The 22934-nt window shown below is 46.3% G+C and overlaps 1 protein-coding gene across 1 annotated transcript in view; it reads right to left on the bottom strand.

Annotated features, from left to right (window-relative positions):
• Positions 1–22027, bottom strand: part of Wipi2 (WD repeat domain, phosphoinositide interacting 2) — a 33836-nt gene extending 11809 nt beyond the window's left edge. The window contains exons 1-3 of the mRNA XM_027413545.2: positions 21743–22027; positions 12552–12634; positions 1544–1713 (exon numbers count right to left, since the gene is read on the bottom strand). Of these exons, the coding sequence (XP_027269346.1) occupies positions 1544–1713; positions 12552–12634; positions 21743–21816 (327 nt within the window). The 5' untranslated portion in view covers positions 21817–22027. The remainder of the gene's footprint in view (positions 1–1543; positions 1714–12551; positions 12635–21742) is intronic.
• Positions 22028–22934: the final 907 nt, after the last annotated feature.

The following is a 22934-nucleotide window of genomic DNA, read 5'->3' as shown; positions in this document are numbered from 1 at the left end:
GCATGGGTAAAATACAACTAAAAGCATGGAGATTTATACAAATTGTAAAACGTTACTGTACTCACAGGTTATTTTGCTGTGAAGTCTTACTTTTTATTTCATGCGTGTTTGCTTGCATGTATGCATGTATACTGTGTGTGCTAGTTTCTGAGGCAGTGGGAAGAGGGAGTGAGATCCTCCTGGAGTTAGAGTTACAGGTGGCTATGAGCCATCTTTTCAGGTCCTCTACCCTGTTCTTACCCATTTTAAAGACAGACACTGGGGCTCTAGAGGAGCTGATGGGGTTGATTTCAGTGAGAGGCTTGCACACACTCCACACCAGCTATATAGGAGCATGTACCTGTTATGCCTTAAACTTGAAAAGTGTTCAAGCTATTACATTCCACAACTTCCCAGTGGAACTAGCTGATGGATGAGGCCAATTCCAAGTATAATCAGGCAACCAGGAGGCACATGTCTGGTTCACTGCTTTAAAAATAAAGCAGCCCCTTGGAATCCAGCCCTCACAGTAGGGGAGACTCAGCCTGCTGCTGAGGCACCTTTCCCTGCAGAATGTACATGCTGCTGCACACAGAAAATGATAGAGTTCTTCTGTAGTGGCTACCCGTGTGCAAACTGAGGCCAGGACATGCAGGAAACACACTCAAAGGTCCACACAATTGTGCCTTGTGGGCTTGTTCTGTTGGTTTGGGGAAAAAATATATGTCACAGTAACAACTGAAAGGAAGATGAAAGAGAGATTTTTTTTTAAAGTATCATTTATAAATGCAAAAGAAGGCACGTCATAAAAAGCCTATGCTAGCCCTGTACCCGTATCCTGGCAGATAGTAACTGACAGTAAGACTAGTGTCCCGAGGTCAAGGAGAGCAGGCTGGGAAAAAGCCAATGACATGCAGAGGACCACCTGATCTGGCTGAGGGAATGTGTTCAGTGGTCAGGTAGGGTGGGGCACACCTTGAGTCCCAGCACTACCGGAGGCAGAGGCAGATGGATAACTATGAATTGGAGGCCAGCCTGGTCTACATAGCAAGCTCCAGGACAGCCAGGGCTACATAGAGACCCTGTCTCAAAAATCCAAAGAAAAGACATGTGTAGGAACTGTAGATGATGGTGCAGGGCTGGGAGGTAACGGTGCAGGGTTGAAAGCCCAATAGCGTGAGACATGGGAGGAACATTAAATGACAGTCAGTACACACTTGGTTTTTGTTTGGTGAAATGGTGGTTAGTAGCCAGAGATGTTGCCTGTCCTGCTCTATCATCCTCTTCCCTTGAGATGGGATCTCTCACTGAACCTGGAGCTAAGGCAGGTAGCCAGTAAGTTACAACAATACTCCTGCCTCTGGCCCCCCACAATACTAGGATTAGAGGCACACATGGCCGGCCAGTCTGGCATTTAATGCAGCTGATGGGGAGTCAGACTCAGGACCTTGTACTTTTGCAGCACTAGAGCTGGTTTTACACTGTGCTTGGGACGGTACCCAGGACTCAGCGTATGGTGGGTACTCTACCAACTGAGGTGCTTACAGCACAAGGTGCTACTCACCTGCCTGTTCAGCTTCACAGCCAGGATCGTGTTGGAATAGCTGTAGTTGCAAATCTCGGTTCCTTTCTTAAAGTGGCAAACTTTCAGCTTCCTGGGAGCTTTGAGGCTGACGATGGCCACCAAGCTGCTTGAGAACAATCTCTCCACAATGCACACATCTTCAGTGTCAGCTGGAACGAGAAGAAAAACACATGCATGGATACATACATTCCTAATCAACACACCCAATCTGCTCACAGACACAAGTGCATGTACTTCTAACAGGCACATGACACACAACACTGTGAGGGACAGGTGGGCTGACAAGTCCACAAGAATCACAGGACAGCAAGGGGGATGGAAAGTCTCATCATCTGTAGCCATGGCTGTTGTCACTATAAATACAGATCACACCCTATGTGCAAACTCAGATGCCAAAGCAGAATCATAAAAGCATGTCTTTAAATACACTCACTGCTGGCAGGACTTTAAACACACTCGCTACATTTATTTGTTGGTTTATTTATATATTTATTGTGGGTGTGCATGTGTACCATGGAAAATGTGGAGGTCAGAGGAAATTTGTGGAAGTCTGCTCTCTCTTACCATGTGCATTCTTGGGTTCCAACTCAGGTTGTTAGGCTTGGCAGTAAAAGTCTTTATGCACTGGGCCATCTCACCAGCCCACACTTATTCAAATAAGATCAAGGAACAAGACGCTGCAAGGGAGCACAGGCTAAACCCACACCGTAGCTGCTCTGGCACTGGGCAGTGAACCACAGCTCATGGTCAGCCCCACAATCACAAGGGGAAGGAACTGTGCTGCTGCTACATTCAGGGAGCTGGGCTGATAAACACAGCTCTACTTGCCAACTGTGTACACCTAAGAGCATCTGTGTTTCTAGGTAAGTATGTTGCTTTATCATGTCTGCCTGACCTGAAAGGCAAATGTGCACTAACACACTAGACATGAGCTAGAACCAGACACACCCCTTTCAATTAAAAAGGTGACAATGTGCTGCACAGCTTTAATCCCAGCACTTGGGAGGCAGAGGCAGGTGGATCTATGTGAGTTCGAAACCAGCCCGCTCTACAGTTCCAGGACAGCCTCCATAGCCACAGAGAAACTCTGTGAGAAACAAAGTATGAGAATGTGTTGTTACCCACAAAAGAACAGACAGTAAAAATCAAGGCATGATCCCAAGCTCTTTACAGTTTATTCATGGATACTTTTGGCTCTTCTAGAGCAGCAAGCAAGCTTTCATTTCAAAGATCAAAACAAGTGGCTGCCACCATTGGGGAACAGGCCAGATGGGTGGGAGCCAGGAGGTGGGTCCTATGCTGCAGAGGCTTTGCCTAGCAGCATGCTGGTGTAGGTGCCAAGTCCAGCCCAGATGTGCCTGGCAACAAAGGGCACAGGTAACACTGCTGGCTCTTGGAGGCAGAGACTTTGCAGATGACAAGCACTCAAGATAGCCAACCAAGTTGGGCAGACAGACCTGAGACCCAGAACATAAACTATAGCACAAAGAACCTCCCTCAAGAAATCCCAAGTGTATCTATCATAATAAACTTGCTAAGTAGGAAGAGTATTGATACACACTGCCCTGAGTTGACTTCCAGCAATACAAATTGGGCATGGTGTATATACCTGTAAATCACATCACTCAGAATGTGAAAAAGTGGATCAGTTCACAGTGGCTGGGTATGGTGACACACACCTTTAGTCCTAGCACTCAGGAGGCAGAGGCAGGGGGATCTTTTCTTGTGACTTTGAGACTAGCCTGGTTTACAGTCACTTAGAGAGACCCAATCAAACAAAAAACAACAAAACAAAAAAAGAGCTGGGGCTGGAGAGGGGGTTCAGCAGTGAAGAGCTTCTTGTAGAGAATCTGCGTTTAGTTTCCAACACCAACATCAGGTGGCTCACAACTGCCTATAATTCCATCTCCAGGGGATCTGATGCCCTCCTCTGACCTCTGAGGCCATCTGCATTCCTGTGCATGCAACACATCCTTAATTTAAAATAGCAAAAATAAATCTTTAAAAAAAGAAATGCTTGTTGCAAAAGCATGAAAACCTGATCCCTAGCACCCATGTACAAAGCAGGGCATGGTGGTGTACTGGGGAGGCAGGCACATGAGGGCTCAGGCAGCTCAATGGTTAGCTAGTGCAGACGTGTTAAATTGTGAAGCTGGTCTCTATATGACCATTTCCCTGAACACACACAAATTAATTTTAAAAGGAAAGCCAGCTGTAGTGGCAATAGAAGCAAGAGGATTTCTGTAACTTTGAGGGCATACTGGTATATATAGTAAGTTCAAGCCAGCTACGATTACCTGTCTCCTCTTGGCTCTTGCTGTCAGTAGTGATGAACCTAGCTTCAATAGCCTCAAGAATACAAGAACTAGATTTCAGCTTTGATAACTGTTGTTTAACTATGTAAAGACATGTTGCATTTGTTTATGTTGTGGAGTATTTGTTTAACTATCTATGTAAAGATGTGATGCTGTTTTATCTTGCCTGCCTAAGGCACCCTAATGATCTAATAAAAAGCCGAATGGCCAGTAATGAGAGAGGAGGGATAGGTGAAACTTGCAGGCAGGCAAAGTAGGAGGAGGAATTTAGGCTGGGATGGTAGGGGAGAAAGAAAGAGATGCCAGGGGCCAGCAAGACACAGAGGAAGAAGGAAAGTAGGACATACAGAATGAAACAAAGGTAAAAAGCCCCAAGGCAAAATGTAGATGAAGAGAAACACCATAGATTAAGTTAAAAGAGCTAGTGGGACAAGCCTAAGCTGAGGCAGAGCATTCATAATAAATAAGTCTCACTGTTATAGGAAAGCCCAGTCTACATAAATCTGACTGTGTGTATACATATGTATGTCTGTGTGCATTCATGTGGGTCATGGCATGCTTGGGGAGGTCAGAAGAACTTCAAGCTCTGGTTATCCCAAATCTTGTTTGTTGAGTTCCCATCTCCCTGGCTTGGGAACTACAGGTCCTTTTTACCTGTGTCCTGCGGGTCAGAACTCAGGTCCTCAGGCTTAGAAGGCAAATGCTTTATCAGTGACTTAGTCATTGTCTTGTGCAAAACTGATTTGTTACATGAATTTTATGCAACTCCACTGGCCCTTTCCATTAAAGCATGAGTGAGATGAGATAACCTTAACACTTTTATACACGCAGCTGTGTTACCCTTCAGAGATTCAGAATCTGAGAAGCTTCCCCATGCTAATGTTTAACTCCAGCCCCTAAGGATTTTACTTGACATTTACAGCCATTGCTTGACAGGCAGAATGGTGGGGGAAACAGTCCTTGTCTTCTGCATACATACCTAGTGAAGGAGAGTGTGAAAGGGAGGTGAGGGAGTGGGAAAGGACCTTCAGGATGTTTCTGAGGGCAATGTTAACAAGAACAGGCCTGTCTGTCATAGGAGTCCCTCTGTGCTAACCCAACCTGGCACTTCAGCGGACACAGGGTCACCATAGTACAGGACCATGCCACTTAAGTCATGCCAGGAGCAATAAAATACAGCAAGACCAAGTTTAAACTGTGGGAAACTCCACCCCCTTCTTACTGAGCAGGAGGGAGGATCCTAGCCAGGTCCAGAGGTCAGTAGGAGGTCAGGTCAGCTGGGGGAGGGGCTGGGAGCTCCCTGCTGTGAGCACCAAACCCTCTCTGGAGCAAGGGTCACCACCCTTTGAGGGCAGGGCAGAGGTGGGAGGGTTCCTAAGCACAAGTGCAGCAGGTTAATAGAAGAGACCCAGCAGCAGGCACAGACCCAGGACATTACAGCCAGGAGTTCAAACCCAGTCAACTACAGGAAAATTATGCCAGTGCTACAGAAGCAAACAAAACCAGTGTTCAGGCTGGCTGTGATGGCTCACAGCTACAGTTGGCACTTTGGATGCCAAGGCAGGAGGACTGTTATAAATTTGAAGCCAGTCATAACTACACAGTGAGACTGTGTTAAAAAAAAAAAAAAAAAAAAGTAGACGGTGGGTGGCAAACAACTTTAATCCTAGCACTCAGAAGGCAGAGGCAAGTGGATCTGAGTTTGGGGCCAGCCTGGTCTACAGAGTTCCAAGATAGCCAGGGCTACAAAAAAGAAACCCTGTTTAAAAAAAAAAAAAAAAAAAAAAAAAGCAAAGATGCCCCCTACCAAACCCAGGGACAGGCAACAGGGGGGGTGGGGAAATGCACACTCTTATTCTAGCACAGGCAAAGGCAAGGAGATCTCTGAATTACAGGCCAAGGAGGGTAGGGAAAAAAGAACATCTAGGAAGAAAAATGTCTTGGCCAGTCATGGTGGTACACATCTTTAATCCCAGCACTCATGAGACAGAAGCAGGTGGATCTCTGTTGAGTTCTAGGTCAGCCTGGTCTACATAGTGAGCTCCAGGACAGCCAGGGCTACATAGAGAGAGAGAGACACTGTCTCAAAAACACCAAAAAGAAAAATCTCTACCACTATCTTTAGTGGTGGAAATCATAATTTGGCCTTGGAAACTGGGCACAGGGCATAATGCCCTGCTTCACTGTGACAGATCCTACCTGGATCTAAGTCTGTTAGATTGTGGAGGGACTAGTCATACCTTATATTCTGTCTGACACCTTCCCTAAGATGCTAAACTAGCATTTAGCCCCACAGTAGGGTAGGACATAGAATCAACTTTCCAAATTACTGCCTTATGTCCTACCTAAGTTCATTAATCTTCTAAACAAACAAAACCAAACCAGAAACACCAAACCTGAGCCCAGTATGGGGTGAGTATCCCCTTGTGTGGTGCTACCTTGGCTAATGGCAGAGTGGCCAGTGTTTATGTGTTGACCCCACCTTTCCAAGGTCAGGAAGTTACCTTCACCAGTGGCCAATAAAATCTTTAAAGATTTTATTTATTTTTTATGTATATAACATTCTGCTTCCATATATATCTGCACACCAGAAGAGGGCACCAGATCTCATAACGGATGGTTGTGAGCCACCATGTGGTTGCTGGGAATTGAACTCAGGACCTCTGGAAGAGCAGTTGGTGCTCTTAACCTCTGAGCCATCTCTCCAGCCCCAAGGCCAAGTTCTTCAGTCAGTCATCTATATCTATTCTATGAATGGGAACAGACACCTACACTTCTGCTTGCACAACAACGTGTAGAACAGAGCTATTTACAACAGCTAAGAAATGCAAACAGCCCACGTGTGCACAAATGAGTGGATGAACCAGACAGGACAGCTGGAGAGTATAACACTACTCAGCAATAATATAAAGGAAGGCCTGATACATGGGAGAGCAGGGAAGAGCCATACAACCATTCCATGTGAACAGAGCCAGGCATACTCAGCTGCATTTATCTGCAAAGCCCAGACAGCAAATCTATAGATGCAGAAAGGAGATGAGTGCCCGAGCTGGGTTGGGTGGAGAGGGAAAAGGGGAGTGACTGGTAAGGGCTTTAAGAGACGATAAACATTTGAAAATTCTGTGGTGGTAGGCTGCTCAACTTAGCAAATGCACTGTAAGTCACTCAACTGGATACTTTCAGCAGATTTATGGGCCATAAAGGTATAGAAATTATAACCCAAAGAGGCTGTTTAAATTACACTAAAACCCATCTCAGGTAACCTAGTGCAGCCTCAGGCAGCCCATGAATTTTGGCTGATGTTTTAAGACCTGAAGCAAGAGGTTACTGACACAAGTGGTAGGGGGCCTTGAGAGAGAGTGTACAAGTCATGTCACCTGGGGGAAATGGGCTATGTGGACAAGACAGAAGCTAAGTACAGGCAGACCCTCCAGGACTCCAGTCCTTCAACATCAATATCAGGCAATGGGCACTAGTGTGGGTGTGGGACATCTCTTAAAACACTGAGGACACTCAACTGCTATTGGGTTTTCTGGGGTCAACTTTCTATCTGTATCTCACTTCCATATGGGCCAGCAACCAGGAAAAGGGTTGGGCCCTCTGCAAATGGCAGAGGACCCTTCTCCCCAGTCTCTGAATGACCAAGAAGAACTAACTTTGTGTAGACGTGTGCATGTGTGTGAGTGAGGGCAGGCCAAACAAAAGGTTGTTGACAGATGTCTTTCTCTGCTGGTCTCACACTGTCTCAGTGATGCCAGCCAAGAGTTGCTCCACTACAGCATACTGAGGCAGAGAAGTGACTCCGTTCCTGGGAAATCTCACAAAATTATTATTCTGACAGATGGATGGCCCGTCACTGGGAAAAGCATCATTTCTCAGACCTCAGGGCATAGACTATGGTCCATAAGGTGTTCTGTGTCCAGGGAAGGCTCCCTAGCCACTGAGGTTTCAGACACTGCTGAGCTAAATATGGGCTCACTTGGTGGACTTTGGGAAGTGCACATTTTGTGAGGTGTGCTGTCCCTATTCTCATGTTCCTGACCTCACGTGGCATCTGGAGAAACTCATTTTAAACACTGACATTTTACAGACATTTTACAACATCTTGAATATATTTTACATGATAGTGGACACTGTTGTTGCAGTGACATTTAAGAGAAGAAAGCCATGTGTATGTGCATTATGAACTCTGCAACAATGAGGCATGCCTATGGAGAATGCATGAGAACACATGGGGCACAAACAGGCAGAGAACCCAAGTTTTCACAGCTGTCCTTACTTTGAAATCAACTGGCAAAGTGGCTCAGTGGCCAGAATACTTGCCTAGCATGTAGGAAGCCCTGGCTCCATCCCCCGATCTGCATCAAAACCAGTGTAGTGGCACACTTGGGAGGCAGATATAGGAGGAGCAGAAGTTCAAGGTCCGGGTGGTGGTGGTGCACACCTTTAATCCCAGCACTGGGAAGGCAAAAGTAGGATGATCTCAGTTCAAGTAGGCCAGCCTGGTCTACAGAGAGAGTTCCAGGACAGCCAGAGCTACACAGAGAGATCCTATCTCAAAAAAACAAAAAGAAGTACATATCATCTCAATCAGTAACACTGTGAGTTGGAGGCCAGCCTGGTCTACATAACCAGACCCTGTATGGGAGGGGGGATTGAGACCGAGTTTGAAATAATGGAGGATATGGTAGCATACATCAGTAATCCTAGCATTCAGGAATCTAAAGCTGGAGGCTCAAGAATTCCAGGCCAGCCTAGGCTACATAATAAGACCCTGTTCTCAAATATGAGAATAAGTGAAAAGTCTGTAATCACAACAGCATTGTCAGTAAAGACCCAACAATGTTGCTGGGCAAGGCTTTTGTCTTTTTGTTTGCTTTATAGAAACAAGCAGTGGTTAGTCTTCTTCCCCAGGACCCGCCTTGGCTCCTTCTTTTGATAAAACTGCAGGGGCTGATGCAAAGATTTGATTTTATGATGGACTGCCAGGAGTCACAAGTGTACAAGACCTCAAATTGGAGTCATAAAGTAAGATGCTTCACTACTTGCAGAAGAGTGCTAAACAACCTTGACAGCCACTCAGAGACGAACTGGTTCTCCCAGGAGTCATCTGCTCCCATGTGAGAGGAGGTGACAGCACCGCAGAGACAGAACTCAATAGAGCAGGACGGAGGGCTCAGCAGGTAAAGGTGCTTGCTGCACAGGCCTGGGGACCTGAGTTTGATCTTCACAGGCCACACGGAGGTGGAAGAACTGAACAGGGTCTAAGGCACTATCCTCTGACCTCTGCCCCAGCACACACAGACTTGAGCACACAGTCATAAAAAGCACAACTACAAAGAATGAACTGGAATGTTCTTTGCTTCGGCATCCATTTTTTAAGAGTGAAGGTTCACTAAGGGGACACAAAAGCTGGCACATTACCATCCTCACTCAGAAGATGCTCTGATCCTACCAGAAGCCAGTCAGGAAGTTTCCGCAGAGGCAAGTGAGGGATGCGTTTTGACATTCCTCCTCAGTCTACACACTGAGCCTCCCAATAAAAGGAGAACCAGGATTCCCACACACCACAACAGCAGAGGTGAGGCACTCCACTCACTAGAGACCTAATCGTAACCTCAGTTACTGGTAAACGCCAAGGGATCCTTTTCCTGATGGGCTATCCTTCTGGGTGGAGTCCTGCTTCAGATGTCAGGAGCACTGGCCCACCCCTGACATCAGAGATCACTGGGTGACGTCTGCTTTAGTAAGTTTAATGCCACCCTGAGCTACCGAGACTGATCTCAAAAGAAGAGTGGGCAAAATCTGAGGGTAAGAGATGAAAATGATTGACACTGAACTCCAGCCTCAGCCCTTAGAAGACAGGAGAGTCGAGGCTAGCCTATCTCAAAAACCAAAAGTGGATACACTTTTAATTGAGGCACTAGGAGGCAGAGGCAGGCAGATCTGTGAGTCTAAGGCCAGCTTGGTCTACACAGAGTTCTAGGACAGCCAGGGCTACACAGATTCTATCTCAAAACAAATTCTGTCTCAACCCTAAAAACAAAACCAAAAAAGGTGTTCCACACCACCAACCCAAAGGAAACACAAACTAAAACCGTAAGACAGTACTATACCACACATATCAAAACAGCCAAGAGAAAAGGTACACAGTGCAGTCAAGCATGTACAACTCACATTATTGGTGAATGAGGCAGACACCCAGGAAGAGAGGCCGTCTCTAGTCTGTTCTGTTGCTGCAGATGTAATCTAGTCTGGGCTCAAACCCACTGTCTAGCTGAGCAGTAGCCTGAACCCCTTCACTCTGCCCCACCTTCCAGGATCAACAGGTACACCACCCCACCTGTTTCTTGAAAAACAAAAACAACAACAAAAAAACTACACATGCAGTTGCCAAACAAACAACTGTACTCTTGCTCTCACCTCCAAGAAATGAAAATTCATATTCACACAAAAAGCCACCCATGGATGTTCACAGCCAGTTTACTTATACAAGTCCACATCTAGACTCACTATATCTTTCCATGGGTTGACAGTTAAGCTGTGAACAACTGCTCATCAACAAAAAGGGACATACTGTCACACTTGGATAACTTCTTAGGGAAATGTGCTGACCAAAAAACCAATGGACAGGCTTTGGGGATGGCTCAGCTGGTAAAGCATGTCTCAAGTGTAACTCAGTTTGAATCCTCAGAACCTATGCAAAACTACTGCTCTCCAGGACCTGGGTTTGATTCCCTGTACTCACTCCACAGCTCAGAACCAGCTGTAACATCAGTCCAGGGGATCTGATACCCTGCCCCGACATGCTTACAAAACAAAAGACTGCAAAAGACTGCAAAAACAAAAGACAGACTGTTAAAAAGGGTTGTGCCCACACCTAGCCTTGCTGCCTCCAGCTGTGGTCAGTGCTCCCACACTCTTGCCTGTGGGGCCAATGCTGAAGACCAACTTAACTGAAGCAGCCATGCCCTAGGATCTCCTAAACTGACCTAAATAAATTTGTTCTTACTAGTTAGTTGGGTTTCAGGAAGTTCACCATAGTGACCACAGAAACAACCTGACTGATACAACTTTTTTTTTTCCTCTGTGTAGTTTTGTAGACCAGGTTGGCCTCGAACTCACAGAGATCACTTGCCTCTGCCTTCCAAGTGCTGGGATTAAAGGCATGTGCTACCACTACCAGGCCGGATACAACTTTCAAACCCAACATGCCCAGCACTCCAGAAGCTGAGGCAGGAAGAATGAAGAACTGGAGGCAGATCAGTGGCTGCTAGGGTCAGAGAGTGGGCAGGAGGAAGCAGGGAGGGAGGGTTGTCAACATGAAGGTTGTCTATTTATTTATTAGTTATTATTTTGCCTTTTCTAGACAGGGTCTCACCCTGCACCCAGGCTGACAGAGAACAACAAACTCTCCCAAATCCTGGGATCACAGATGGGCCACTGTGCCTGACTTCATCCTTAAGAGTTTTTCCAGGGCAGTGGTTCTCAACCTGTGGTTGGAGACACTTTCACATGGGTCACCTAAGACCATAGGAAAACACTGATATTTACATTATGACTCATAATAGTGGCAAAATTCCAACTACAAAGTAACAATGAGAATAATTTTGTGGTTGGGGGTCAGCACAGCATGGGGAGCCAGACAGAGAGAGGAGGGTGCTTGGAACTCAGTCAATCTAGTCCTGCCGGCAAGCTCCAAGTTCAGCGAGAGACCCTGTTTCAACCCCCAAAACAAACGACAACAACAACAAAACAAACCAAACCAAAAAAATAGAACAAACAAACAAACAAAAACCCACTATGGCCAGGCATTAGTGTTTCAAGACTTTAATTCCAGCACTTGAGAGGCAGAGGCAGGTGGATCTCTCTGAGTTTGAGGCCAGCCTGGTCTACAGAGTGAGTTCCAAAAGTGTGATAAGTATTTGAAAAAGCCAACTTGTCATCTCTGACCTCCACACCCACATACACACAATTATTTTTATCTTTAAAAATGTACTCAATTTTACTTGTATGAGTGTTTCATCTGCACTTGCCTGCCTGTGTACCATATATATGCCTGGTGCCTGTGTCAGAAGATGGCGTCAGACTCCCTACTGGATGTGAGCTGCTATATGAATTCCAGGAACTAAACCTGAGTCCTCTGGACGAGCACAAGTGCTCTGAATCACTTCGTCATCTCTCCAGTCACAAATGATGTGTTTTACAGTAATCAACTTCCAATCCTGATCATGCAAAACAGACAGGCATTACCTCTAGTTTTTAGAAGCCTCAGCTTGTGGCCTTTCTGCTATTCCAATCCACAGGCCACTTAGATTCCATCAAAGGGAAACCATTTCTACAGGTTCCGAGGACCCCTTTATGACAGTAGCCTTGTCTACATGGTATTAAGGAGGGGTGGTGAAGAGTGGTAGATTATATACAGTAAGATACTAGTCTTGAAAGCTGAGAAAACAAAACCCCAAATGCACATGTATTATATGCAAATACCCAGAGATCTAGAAGGACACCCAGGTTTGTCCCTAGTTGTGACTTCCTGAGGTGGCTAGGGTGGAAGAGGACTGGCCTAAGGCTGTGTGGACTCCAACTGCCCAGTATTGGAGGACTGCATTCCAGTTCCAGTCCAACAGGTCTACTTTGTTTAACAAGGGGAAAATAAAACAAGCACTTACTGCATTCATAGATCTGTTCCAGTTTATCCACAGAAGAAAGGGAGAAAAACTTATACCCGGATTTACTACCAACAGCTAGAGACCTGCAAAAAAGACAAATCAGAAGTAAGAGCTAGAGCATGTAGACAGTGATCATGTATAAACCAGTGCCCACCTTATTCTCCAATAACCAGGGTTTCAACCAGGGTTTCTACCAGGAATCACCAGCTTGCTCCTAATCATCTCACAGGTCTTATCAGATATATGGTAGAGGACATTATAGCCCAAAGGTCTGTAAAGCATATATGGCATGGTCATGACGGTCATGGCAGTTAACAAGTTTTGGGACCTGATGCACTACTGTCATCACACACAAAATCCAAGCATGTTAGCATGTTAGGTGACTGTGTGTGTGTGTGTGTGTGTGTGAGAGAGAGAGAGAGAGAGAGAGAGAGAGAGAGAGAGAGAGAGAGAGAGAGAGAGAGAGACAGAGAGACAGAGAAGAGAGAGAGAGAGAGAGAGGGAGGGAGGGAGGGAAGCAGGGAGGGAGGGAGGCAGGGAGGGAGGAAGGGAGGAAGGGAGGGAGGGAGGGAGGGAATGTAAGCAAGCACACGCCATGGAGCACAAGTGGAGTCAGGCAACAGTCTGAGGTATTGATCCTCCCCATTCACCTTGTTTGAGACAGGGATTTCACCACAGCTGCATACACCAGGCTAGCTAGTCTCCAATGGTTCAGGAATCCTCCTGTGTTGCTTCCCACCCAACCTTAGGAGGATTGGGGTTACAGATGTGCAGCACCACACCTGGCTTGACGTGTGTTCTTCAGATCTCAATTCCCCCTCCCACTTTGCACAGCATGTGCATCTCCCCTTAGCCATCTCCTCAGCCCAACAGTTTCACACTCCATGTATTTGTGTAGGAGGGTACCCTATTGTAGACCTTAAATATATTCAGATTTGCCACTTACCCTCAATAAAGCCTGGGAAAAGATTAAAATAAAAGTAGTGAAAATAGCCGGGCAGTGGTGGCGCATGCCTTTAATCCCAGCACTCGGGAGGCAGAGGCAGGTGTATCTCTGTGAATTTGAGGCCAGCCTGGTCTACAGAGTGAGTTCCAGGACAGGTTCCAAAGCAATACAGAGAAACCCTGTCTTGAAAAACAAAAAAAGATTAAAATAAAAGTAGTGAAAATAAATGAACAAACCTCATAAAACTAATAAGACCTAAATGAAGAATAATCAGCTGTCAGCCAGTGGCTGCAGACATACATGACTGTTTCAGCATTTGTAAGCCTTCAAGTTTAGTACACTGTACTTAGTACAACCGAGGCTTGGTATCCGTCCTCAGTTCAGGACTGCCTTCAGCACTGGCTGTACTGTGCCTGAGAGGTAGGGTAGAAATGACAGGCACTAAGGAGCTAGTTAGACCCTGGTAGGCAAAGAATTACCTTTGTTGGGTGAGATAGAGAAGTGAGTTTTTGTTTTTGTTTTTTTCCGGGACAGGGTTTCTCTGTGGCTTTGGAGGCTGTCCTGGAGCTAGCTCTTATAGATCAGGCTGGCCTTGAACTCAGATTCGCTTGTCTCTGCCTTCGGAGTGCTGGGGTTAAAGGTGTGCGCCACCATGACCCAGTGAGGGGTTCTTTTTGATGGCTTATGTTTGACAGGCTGCGTTCACCAACTCCCCTAGCTTTGGCTAAAAGGCTTGGAGCACAGAGTCTCGGTGACAACAAATGAAGGGGTTCCTGATCAGAATTTCCATCTTCAGGATGCAACTGACCAAAGAAGCAAGAGCAAGCAGCACACACAGCCTTCACCAGCACAAAGAAGGATGGAAGGGAAGAGGGAGGGAAGAGACAGAAGTTCAAACAATGGGGTTGTTTTGGTCTTAACTTCTGGAAGAACCCAAATAAATAAATAAATAGAGCAGGGAACTTTTCCCAATTTGTATTCATAGACATTTGAGACTACTTGACATTTCCAGTCCTCTCACAGAAAAGTGGAAAACATTCCTAGACACTGGGGATGGTAGGTAACATACATCTATAATCCCAGCATCTGGGAGGCAGAGGCTGGAAGATCACAAATTTGGGTCCTCCTTAGCTACAGACCAAGTTCAAAGGCAGCCTAGGCTATATAAGGCTCTGATTCAAATCACCAAGATGGGAGAGCACTCCTGGAACAGAGGCTTTGTGGCTCTGTGAACACGCTGAAACCTAAGTAGCATGAGCTTATCTTATGGCACTGAGGACCACAAACTTTCCCTATGAAATGATATGATTTGTCTTTGTAATACTTTACTGAGTTCTTTCAACCAAGTAATCAGGTCTAGACATCTATACACAATGAGTAGTAACAGATGACCATGGTGGTACACGCTTTCAATCCCAGCACTAGAGTCCAACCTGGTCTACATGGCAAGTGCCAGGCCAGGCAAGTGCCAAGTCTCAATTAAAAAAAACAAAAACAAAAAAACCAAACAACAACAACAACAACAACAAAACAAAAACAATGAAAGAAGCAACAAAACAAACAACTCCCCAGCAAGGTTGAAAATAAAATCTCAGCAGCTCAGAACTTCTGGAAAATTATGTTCAAGAGACTATTTTCCAGACAAATAAGGCTTGCTATTTTAATCTCTCTTACATTAACTATTTCTGAACTTAAAACACAAACCACCCTGGCACTTGGGAGGAAGAAGCGGGAGTATCAGGAGTTCAGGGCCAGCCTGGGCCACATAGTGAGTCTCTGCCTCACAGTAAAAATGAAACACCCAAAATATCAACAGCAAAAAGAAAGTAAGACAAATATAATTTTAAAATTGTATATTTTCCTGTGTGTTTTAAAAGATTTTTACTTACTAGTATATCTATGTGAAAACCTGCTATATATATGAGGTATCTGCAGGTGAAGTTAACAGGCAGCTGTGAGCTGTGGCTGTTCTGGTCCTCTGGAAGGACAAGGGTTCTTAGCTACTGAGCCACCTTCCTAGATCCCCAAAGAAATGTTCCTGTGTTCTTAAGACAGAAGGACACATTTTTTGTCTATTTGAAACAGAATCTCACTAAGTAGATAAGGCTGGCCTGGTACTTTTTTAATCCTCCTGCCTGAGTCTTCCTATGTGTTATGATAGATATGAACCTATACCCCTGCTTTGGCAAATTCTTTTGTGTCTCACACACCAGATGGCCAGACCATGTGAGATACATGTATATAATTCTGTGTGGATGTGTATGTCTGAATGTATGTATGTACACTACATATGTACAGGAACTACGGGAGCCAGAAGAGGGTGTTGATCTCCTCAAACTCAAGCAACGGGTGGTTGGTTCAAAAGCAGCAAGTGGGTGCTAGGAACCTAATCTGGTTCTGGGTCCTCTGCAGCATTAAGTGCTTTTAACTGCTTGAGCTGTCTACAATAATTCAAAGGTATTTTCTGGAGCTGTTAGCACATGTCAGGCTCATAACAAAACAAAACAAAACAAAAGCCTACCTTCATAGACAGCTCTCAGTTTTCTTTATGACCACCCTATCACCACTCCCCTCTTCACTTCTTGTTCACTTGGAAATCACAAAATAAGCTTAGGGAGGTCCTTGCCTACAAGCATTAGAAGTGGATTTGTGGGTTCCAGAGAGCTTGGTTCTCAGTGCTCCCCATGGGCAGAATGTTTTTTTTTTTTTTTTTTTTTTTTTTTTTAAAGACAGTTTCTTGGTGTAGTCCTAGCTGTTCTGGAACATGGATTTGTAGACCAGTCTGGCCTCTAACTTACAGAGGTCCACTGGCCTCTGCTTCTCCAGTGCTGGGATTAAAGGCATGCACCACCACCACCTGGCCAGGCAAAAATCTTTTTGATGTTCTAGATATACAGAACTGCTTAGACAATTAAATACCTGGGCAAAATTTTAATGCCAGGTCTTCTAAACTGACCGTGCCCTTTTATGAGTAAGAAACAGAAGTTAAAAACTTTATCAGGGGAGGATGACATTGTAAACAGTTTTGGGTGCAGTGCATCAGAGTACCTGCTGGGCATGACTGTGGCCTTGGGTCTCAAGGTAAGTGTTTAACATTTTCATTACAAACACCAACAACCAGATTCACTTACCCCTCTTTGGTAGGTTATGCAGACATTATAATCATGGAAAAGGCATAGCCACATGAGAGGTGAGATTTGTTCTATTAGAAATAAATGTTTGTGGCTTTTTAAAATGTTAACCCTGGTCTAGGGATGTAGCTCAGTGCTACTGCACTTGCCTGGCATATGCAAGGACCTGAGTTCAAGCCTGGGTTGTCCAATTGTCAGAGGGGAATACGAACTGCAAGAAATGATGGGCAGGACACTTGAGGAGGGGCAGGAGACCTCCAGTTCAAGGCCAACTAAGGCTGCAAAAAGAGACTAACTCAAAAAATAAAGATGTAAAGGGTGTGGTGGTGCCTATCTCTAACTCTGGCACTGGGGAGGTAAATGCAGGACAGGAGGAAGCTCCGAAGTTCACAGTCACACAGCAAAGGAAGTTCGAGGCCCGCACTGGCCTTAAGCTACAAGAGACCCAGTCACAAACAAACAAAAAGGTGCATTTGTTGGGTTGAAGAGATGGCCCAGTGGTAACAGCATGTATTTTTTTTTTTCTTGCAGAGAACCCGAGTTCGATTCCCAGCATCCACACAGGCAAGTCATAGGCCTGTACACAGGCCTGTAACCCCAGCATAAGGGGATCTGACATGCCTTTGACCTCCTCAGATACATACATGTACTCCCTTCCCATCTTCCCCTCCCATGAGTCAAATCTGTTGCAACATTCTTTTGCTATTTTATGAGGATATAGGGGAAGGAGCTGCCACCTTGACATGGTATCTCTTACTCAATTTGAACATGAGCCTGAACCATCTAAAAGGCAGCCCTTCCACTGCACTATGAGGCTGTGCAGCAGACATGTCCTTCAGCTTCCCAGGCATCAGTCCATCAGGCCTTCCCCTGTCATTACCTTCCCTAGGAAAAGGTCACTTGAGTATGTGGGTGAGTGGGACAAGCCACCACTGTAAACAGGAAGCAGACTACCCCATGGCCACAGTGACCTGACAGGTGCTATGCCTTACTTAGGACAACAACCAGGCCAAGTTCATGGAGAACCCAGCCCATCCCCAGCCCCGAGCTGCACCAGAAGCCCTGAGGTCTGTCAGAGTATCCAAAGCAGAGCTCGTTCCTTGGCCAATTTTCTAACAATGCTCCCCAAGAAACACCAGACCCAGGAACTAGGTTGCCCTTGAACATATCACCTGGGTTTCAGGGTCACTGCCCACCCACCCCCTGCAGCAATCCCATTCTCAACTGTCTTCTCTGAAAAGCAGGTGGAGGGGCAGCCACATTGAGGCTAACGGAACTTTGGAAACCCCCTGCAATATACAGGCAAATAGAGGAGGGAGTAGTGCCTTTCAGAATGGTGCCTGGAAATGGAGAGCGCTCAGTGGGAGAAAGCAAGGAGTACTTTTAGACCCTGTCTAACATGGGGGTGGAGTAGGGGCATTTTCTTTACTCTAAGCCTCTGGGAAAGGAGGCCTATAATAGACACAGCCACCTCTGTGACTTCCCAAAATCCACTGGAAAAACTTAGTCCTGATGATTCCATGTGAGAATCCAGTGACCCCATGCCAGTTATTTACTGGTCAAGTTTCTACTTTGAAAAGCTAGAATGCTCCCACATAAGCCTATCAGTTTGAGAAAAACACAGGTGGGAATCAGTCAGACTAAGGCGACCAGGATACCCTGCTCCTCCTGTCCTTTTCATTGTTCTCCTTTAAAAACAAAAACAGATGGTAAAAAACAGATCATACTGCAGTAACTTTTAGCATAAGAATCACAAAAAGAAAAATCCCTCAATATTTGAAATCATATTACTAATAGGAGGAGAAAAGAAGAAACTGACAGTGTTTGGAGTACAATAAATGTGTGAGCATTTAAAAGAGGCACTGAAATTACTACAGAATGGATGAACACTCCCTTCATGTCCAGTGGCCCCCATCTATTCCTGAACACAGTAAATGGGATTCCACCCAAAATTCCACTCCTTGCCAGAAAACTTTTAAAATTATGTTTCTGGTATCTCTGTACACATGCATACATGTCTGTGTAAATGTTAATGTGCATGTGGAGGCTACAGACCAGGTTGGGAATCTTCCTCTACTACACTCCATCTTGCTTGTTTTTTTTTGAGACAGGGTTTCTTATTGAACCTGGAGATGACTCTTTGGCTAGACTGGCTGGCCAGTGAGCTGAGGATGAGCAACCTATCTCTGCTCCTGTGTCTATACGAGCCCTAGGGTTACAGATCCCTACCCTGTCTGGTTTTTACATGGCACTAAGGAGCCAAATTCAAGCCCACATGTTCCAGCCCCATGGCCTTAAAAAAAAAAAAAAAAAAAAGACTAAATCTTTCTATTTCAGTGGTTCTCAACCTCCCTAATGCTGCAACCTCTTAATACAGTTCCTGATGTTCAGGTGACCTCCAACTGTAAAATAATAATTATTATTAAGTTTTCGAGACAGAATTTTCCTATAGCTTTGAAGCCTGTCCTGGAATTCTGTGGACTAAAGGTGTGCACCACCACTGCCCAGCCTTAAAACTATTTTTGATGCTCTATCTCTAGGCGGTAGTGGCTCACTCCTTTAATCCCAGCAATTGGGAGAGAGAGGCAGGCGGATTTCTGTGAATTCAAGGCCAGTCTAGTCTACAGAGTGCCAGGATAGGCTACAAAGCCAGAGAAACCCTGCCCCCCCAAAAAACCCTGCAATTTTGTTAGTTATGAATTGTAATGTAAATATTTGATATGTGACCCCAAAGGGGTCCTGACCCACAGGTTGAAAACCACTAGTCTATTTAGTCCTGGCTGCACTAAAACTCTGTAGACCAGGCTGGTCTTGAACTCAAGAGATCTTCCTGCCTCTGTCTCCCAAGTGCTGGGCTAAAGGTGTGTACCATCACACTGGGTCCTGGTTCCTCGTTTAAGATGCAGAAGCCAGCTGGGCTGTTGGTGGCACACACCTTTAATCCCAGCACTCAGGAGGCAGAGGCACGCGGATCTCTGTGAGTTCAAGGCCAGCCTGGTCTACAGAGTGAGTTCCAGGACCGGTACAAAGCTACACAGAGAAACCCTGTCTCAAAATATGCAGAAGCTCTTCCATGGAACCTTTCCTATTTCTTTCTCCTGTAGCTTTAACAGTCATGTCACTCCATTGAACTCAATACATCCCTAACCTGGAATTCCTTAACTTAAGCCTCTATGTTTCAAGGTCTCTTTGATATGTCAAAAATGACAACAAGTCTTGTTCTGAACTAATAACTTCATGAACTAGTATATTCAGGGCTAAGGAGGGGTATGGAAAGGTCCTGTTCAGGCTAGAGTGACAGCAGCAGATGAAGAAACTGTTCTTAAAATTCTCCATTTCAAGCAAGACATAAAATGTTGTAATGTAGATAGCTGGACTCAGTGGCACACACCTGTAATCCCAGCACTCAGGAGGCAGAGGCAGACAGATCTGATTTAAGGACATCAAGATCTACATGGTAAATTCTAAGACAACCAGGGCTACAGAGAAACCCTCAAAATGGGTGGATGGATGGATAGATGGATGGATGGATAGATACCTTGTATTATTAGTATTTCCTATTGGTCCCCCAATCCTAATGGCACAGGACCCAAATTGCTACTGATTGGAACTGCTTTCCTCCCACCCAGATAGCAATGCTTTTTCACTAGACAAACTGCAACAGGTTGTCCTGATAGCGTTTGTTGTGCTGGGTTTAGGGCATACACAACACAGCATTCAGCAGGCTGAAATGTGTATGTGTTTTTTGAGTGAGGTCACAATTAAGTGCCTGTCTTCCTCTATTCCCCACTTTATTTACTTACATAGGGTCTCTTCCTGAATCCCAGAGTTCACTGACTCTGCTAATCTAATTAGCCAGGGATCTCCTCTCTCCACATCAAGAGTTCAGAGATTACAGATAGCTGCTTAGCTTTTCTGTGGGTGCTGGGATCTTGACTCTGGTCCTCACTGTTGTGTGACAAGCGCTTTATCCATTGAGTTATCTCTCTAGCATACTTTTACAGATCCACTATACTTCTAGACTCAGTGTCTTTAGAATTCTGTTCTGTAGGTAGAAAGACCCAGTGTGGTAGGAGAGAAAGAACGCTCGGGAGACAAAACCCCACTCCAGCCCCATCCCACTATCAACCAACCATAAGATCCAGAAAGGCACCAGACCTTTCTGAACTTCACTTATCTCATCTGTGGATGGACCAGGTGACCCACCTTCCTTCCAAATCTTAGGACAGCTCCCTGATCTTGAGAATATCAAGAAAAGTCCAACTGAGCACCTGTTGCACCTCCCTTCAGGTGCTTGCCATTCTCCAATTTAACTTTTAATTGAGGAAAAACAAAAACCTTACTCTACCTTGCTAGTGCTATTCTGCCAGTGGCAGCCAACTACTTAGTGTGATGCCAAGTGACCCATTCCTTCTCCTCTTACATCACTTCCTCTTACTCACTTCCCAAGATGGCTCTTCTCCCTTCCAGTCCCATAACTCATCCTTCCTTCCTCAGGAACCTCATCTATTAACCGCCTCCCAGGTATGCCGACCAGGGGACCTTGAGGAACCCCACTGGGACCTATATAGCAGATCAGCCTGGTAAAACAGGGGACCGCATGAAGGTTCTCTTTTACCCCAGGAATAGCCCACCTTATCCCCTCATCTCCCCCTGGAGCACCCAGACCCCTTGAGGACAAAGTCTCTCTAGAACGAAGGTCTGGGTTTCTGCTGTTTGATTCTTGTTTGGAGGAGGCAAAATTATCTACCAGAAATAACAGCAGGGAAGAAGCAAGAGAAAAAGAAAAAAAAGGAATAGAAAAAACATGAGAAGCGATAAAAGAGGCACCTAAGACGCAGAGAAACAGGGAGGCGGGCGATGCCCAGGCCGGCCGAGAAACCTATTCCGGGTGACCGGCACAAACCGGCGGGCGTGCACAGTTCCTTCCCAACTCTGCAAAAGGCCAGGTCTGAGGACAGGTGGATGGGAACACCTCGAGTTCCATCACCTCTCCCGGCCCAGGAGGCAGCAGCGCTCGAGCGGCCGCGCGGGCTCAGGGTCCCCCTTAGACACCCCCAACTTGATCCAAGCCCTGACCTCTGACCCAGCCCCGTGCCCAAGCCCGGCCTTACGTGTTATCCTGGTTGAAGTTGGCGAACAGCAGCTGGCCGGCGCCGGCCTCCCCGCTCTGGCTCGCCAGGTTCATGGCTGCGCGCGCGCGACGGGCTCGGACCGCCTTCGCGGGAGCGCGCGCGGCGCAACTCGGGCGGCCCGCGGGAGCGCTCTACACTCAGGACCTGCGCCCGGTTCGGCTCTTTGCCTCGACTGCCTCCTCTCGCTGCGCGGGGACCAACCGCCGCCTCATCCCGTCCCCACTCTTGTTTATGCTCCAGAGCCGGGACGGGCAGCGCGCTTGCGCGGCCCCGCCCACCCTCGCGACGCACGAAGGCGTGCGGCGCAGGCCCACTGCGTAGGCCCCGCCTCTTCACCGCAGGCTGCGGCGGGGGGTTTCCGGTCGTTTGCGCATGCTTACAGATGCGCTGGCGAGCGCGCCTGCGCGTGGCGGAGAGCGGGGTGGTGCTTGGTGTCTGCGGAGGAGAGGTTACCTCGGTAGTCCAGCTACGCTTGTTGTTCTTGGGACCTGTGCGCATCGCCTTGCTTGTAGACAATCTCCGTTTTACAGATTTGAAAAGCGAGGCTCAGAACTGTAAACAATTTGACAAATGCTGGATCTGAGACTGGAATCGATCTCTCCAAAGCGCGTGCGGTCAAGGTCCTTGGGACAGGATTCTATTTTTTTCTTTCTTTCTTTTTTTTTTTTTTTTTTTTTTTGTTTTTGGTTTTTCGAGACAGGGTTTCTCTGTGTGGCTTTGGAGCCTATCCTGGCACTCGCTCTGGAGACCAGGCTGGCCTCGAACTCTGCCTGAGATCCGCCTGCCTCTGCCTCCCGAGTGCTGGGATTAAAGGCGTGCACCACCAACGCCCGGCCAGGATTCTACTTTAAATGTATTAATCCATGGAACAGTTTGTGGGAAGCATCTTTCTCCCCTCCCTCCTTTCGTCTGTCCTCTTCCCCTCACGCCCTTCCCTCAAAAGGATGGAAATACCCGGGCTGGCAAAGGCCCTGGAGAAGAGCAAAGCTTTTTTGTTCAACTTGGGCTTGGGTGAGAAAACAAGAGGTTGGAAGAACAGCAAGTGGTTGGGCCTCCTGGACACTTAAAAATGGACCTGTAGGCAAGAGCCTGATGACTCCCAAGCTCAGTGGGCTGTCCTTGGGGGTCAAGGACTGTTGTGGAAAAGGTGGCACAGTCTCTCCCTCCTTTG

This window comes from Cricetulus griseus, chromosome 4 (assembly GCF_003668045.3).
Source record: "Cricetulus griseus strain 17A/GY chromosome 4, alternate assembly CriGri-PICRH-1.0, whole genome shotgun sequence".
NCBI lineage: Eukaryota > Metazoa > Chordata > Mammalia > Rodentia > Cricetidae > Cricetulus > Cricetulus griseus.
Note: the sequence above shows the minus strand (reverse complement) of the source record. Positions and strands in the feature narration are given on the sequence as shown.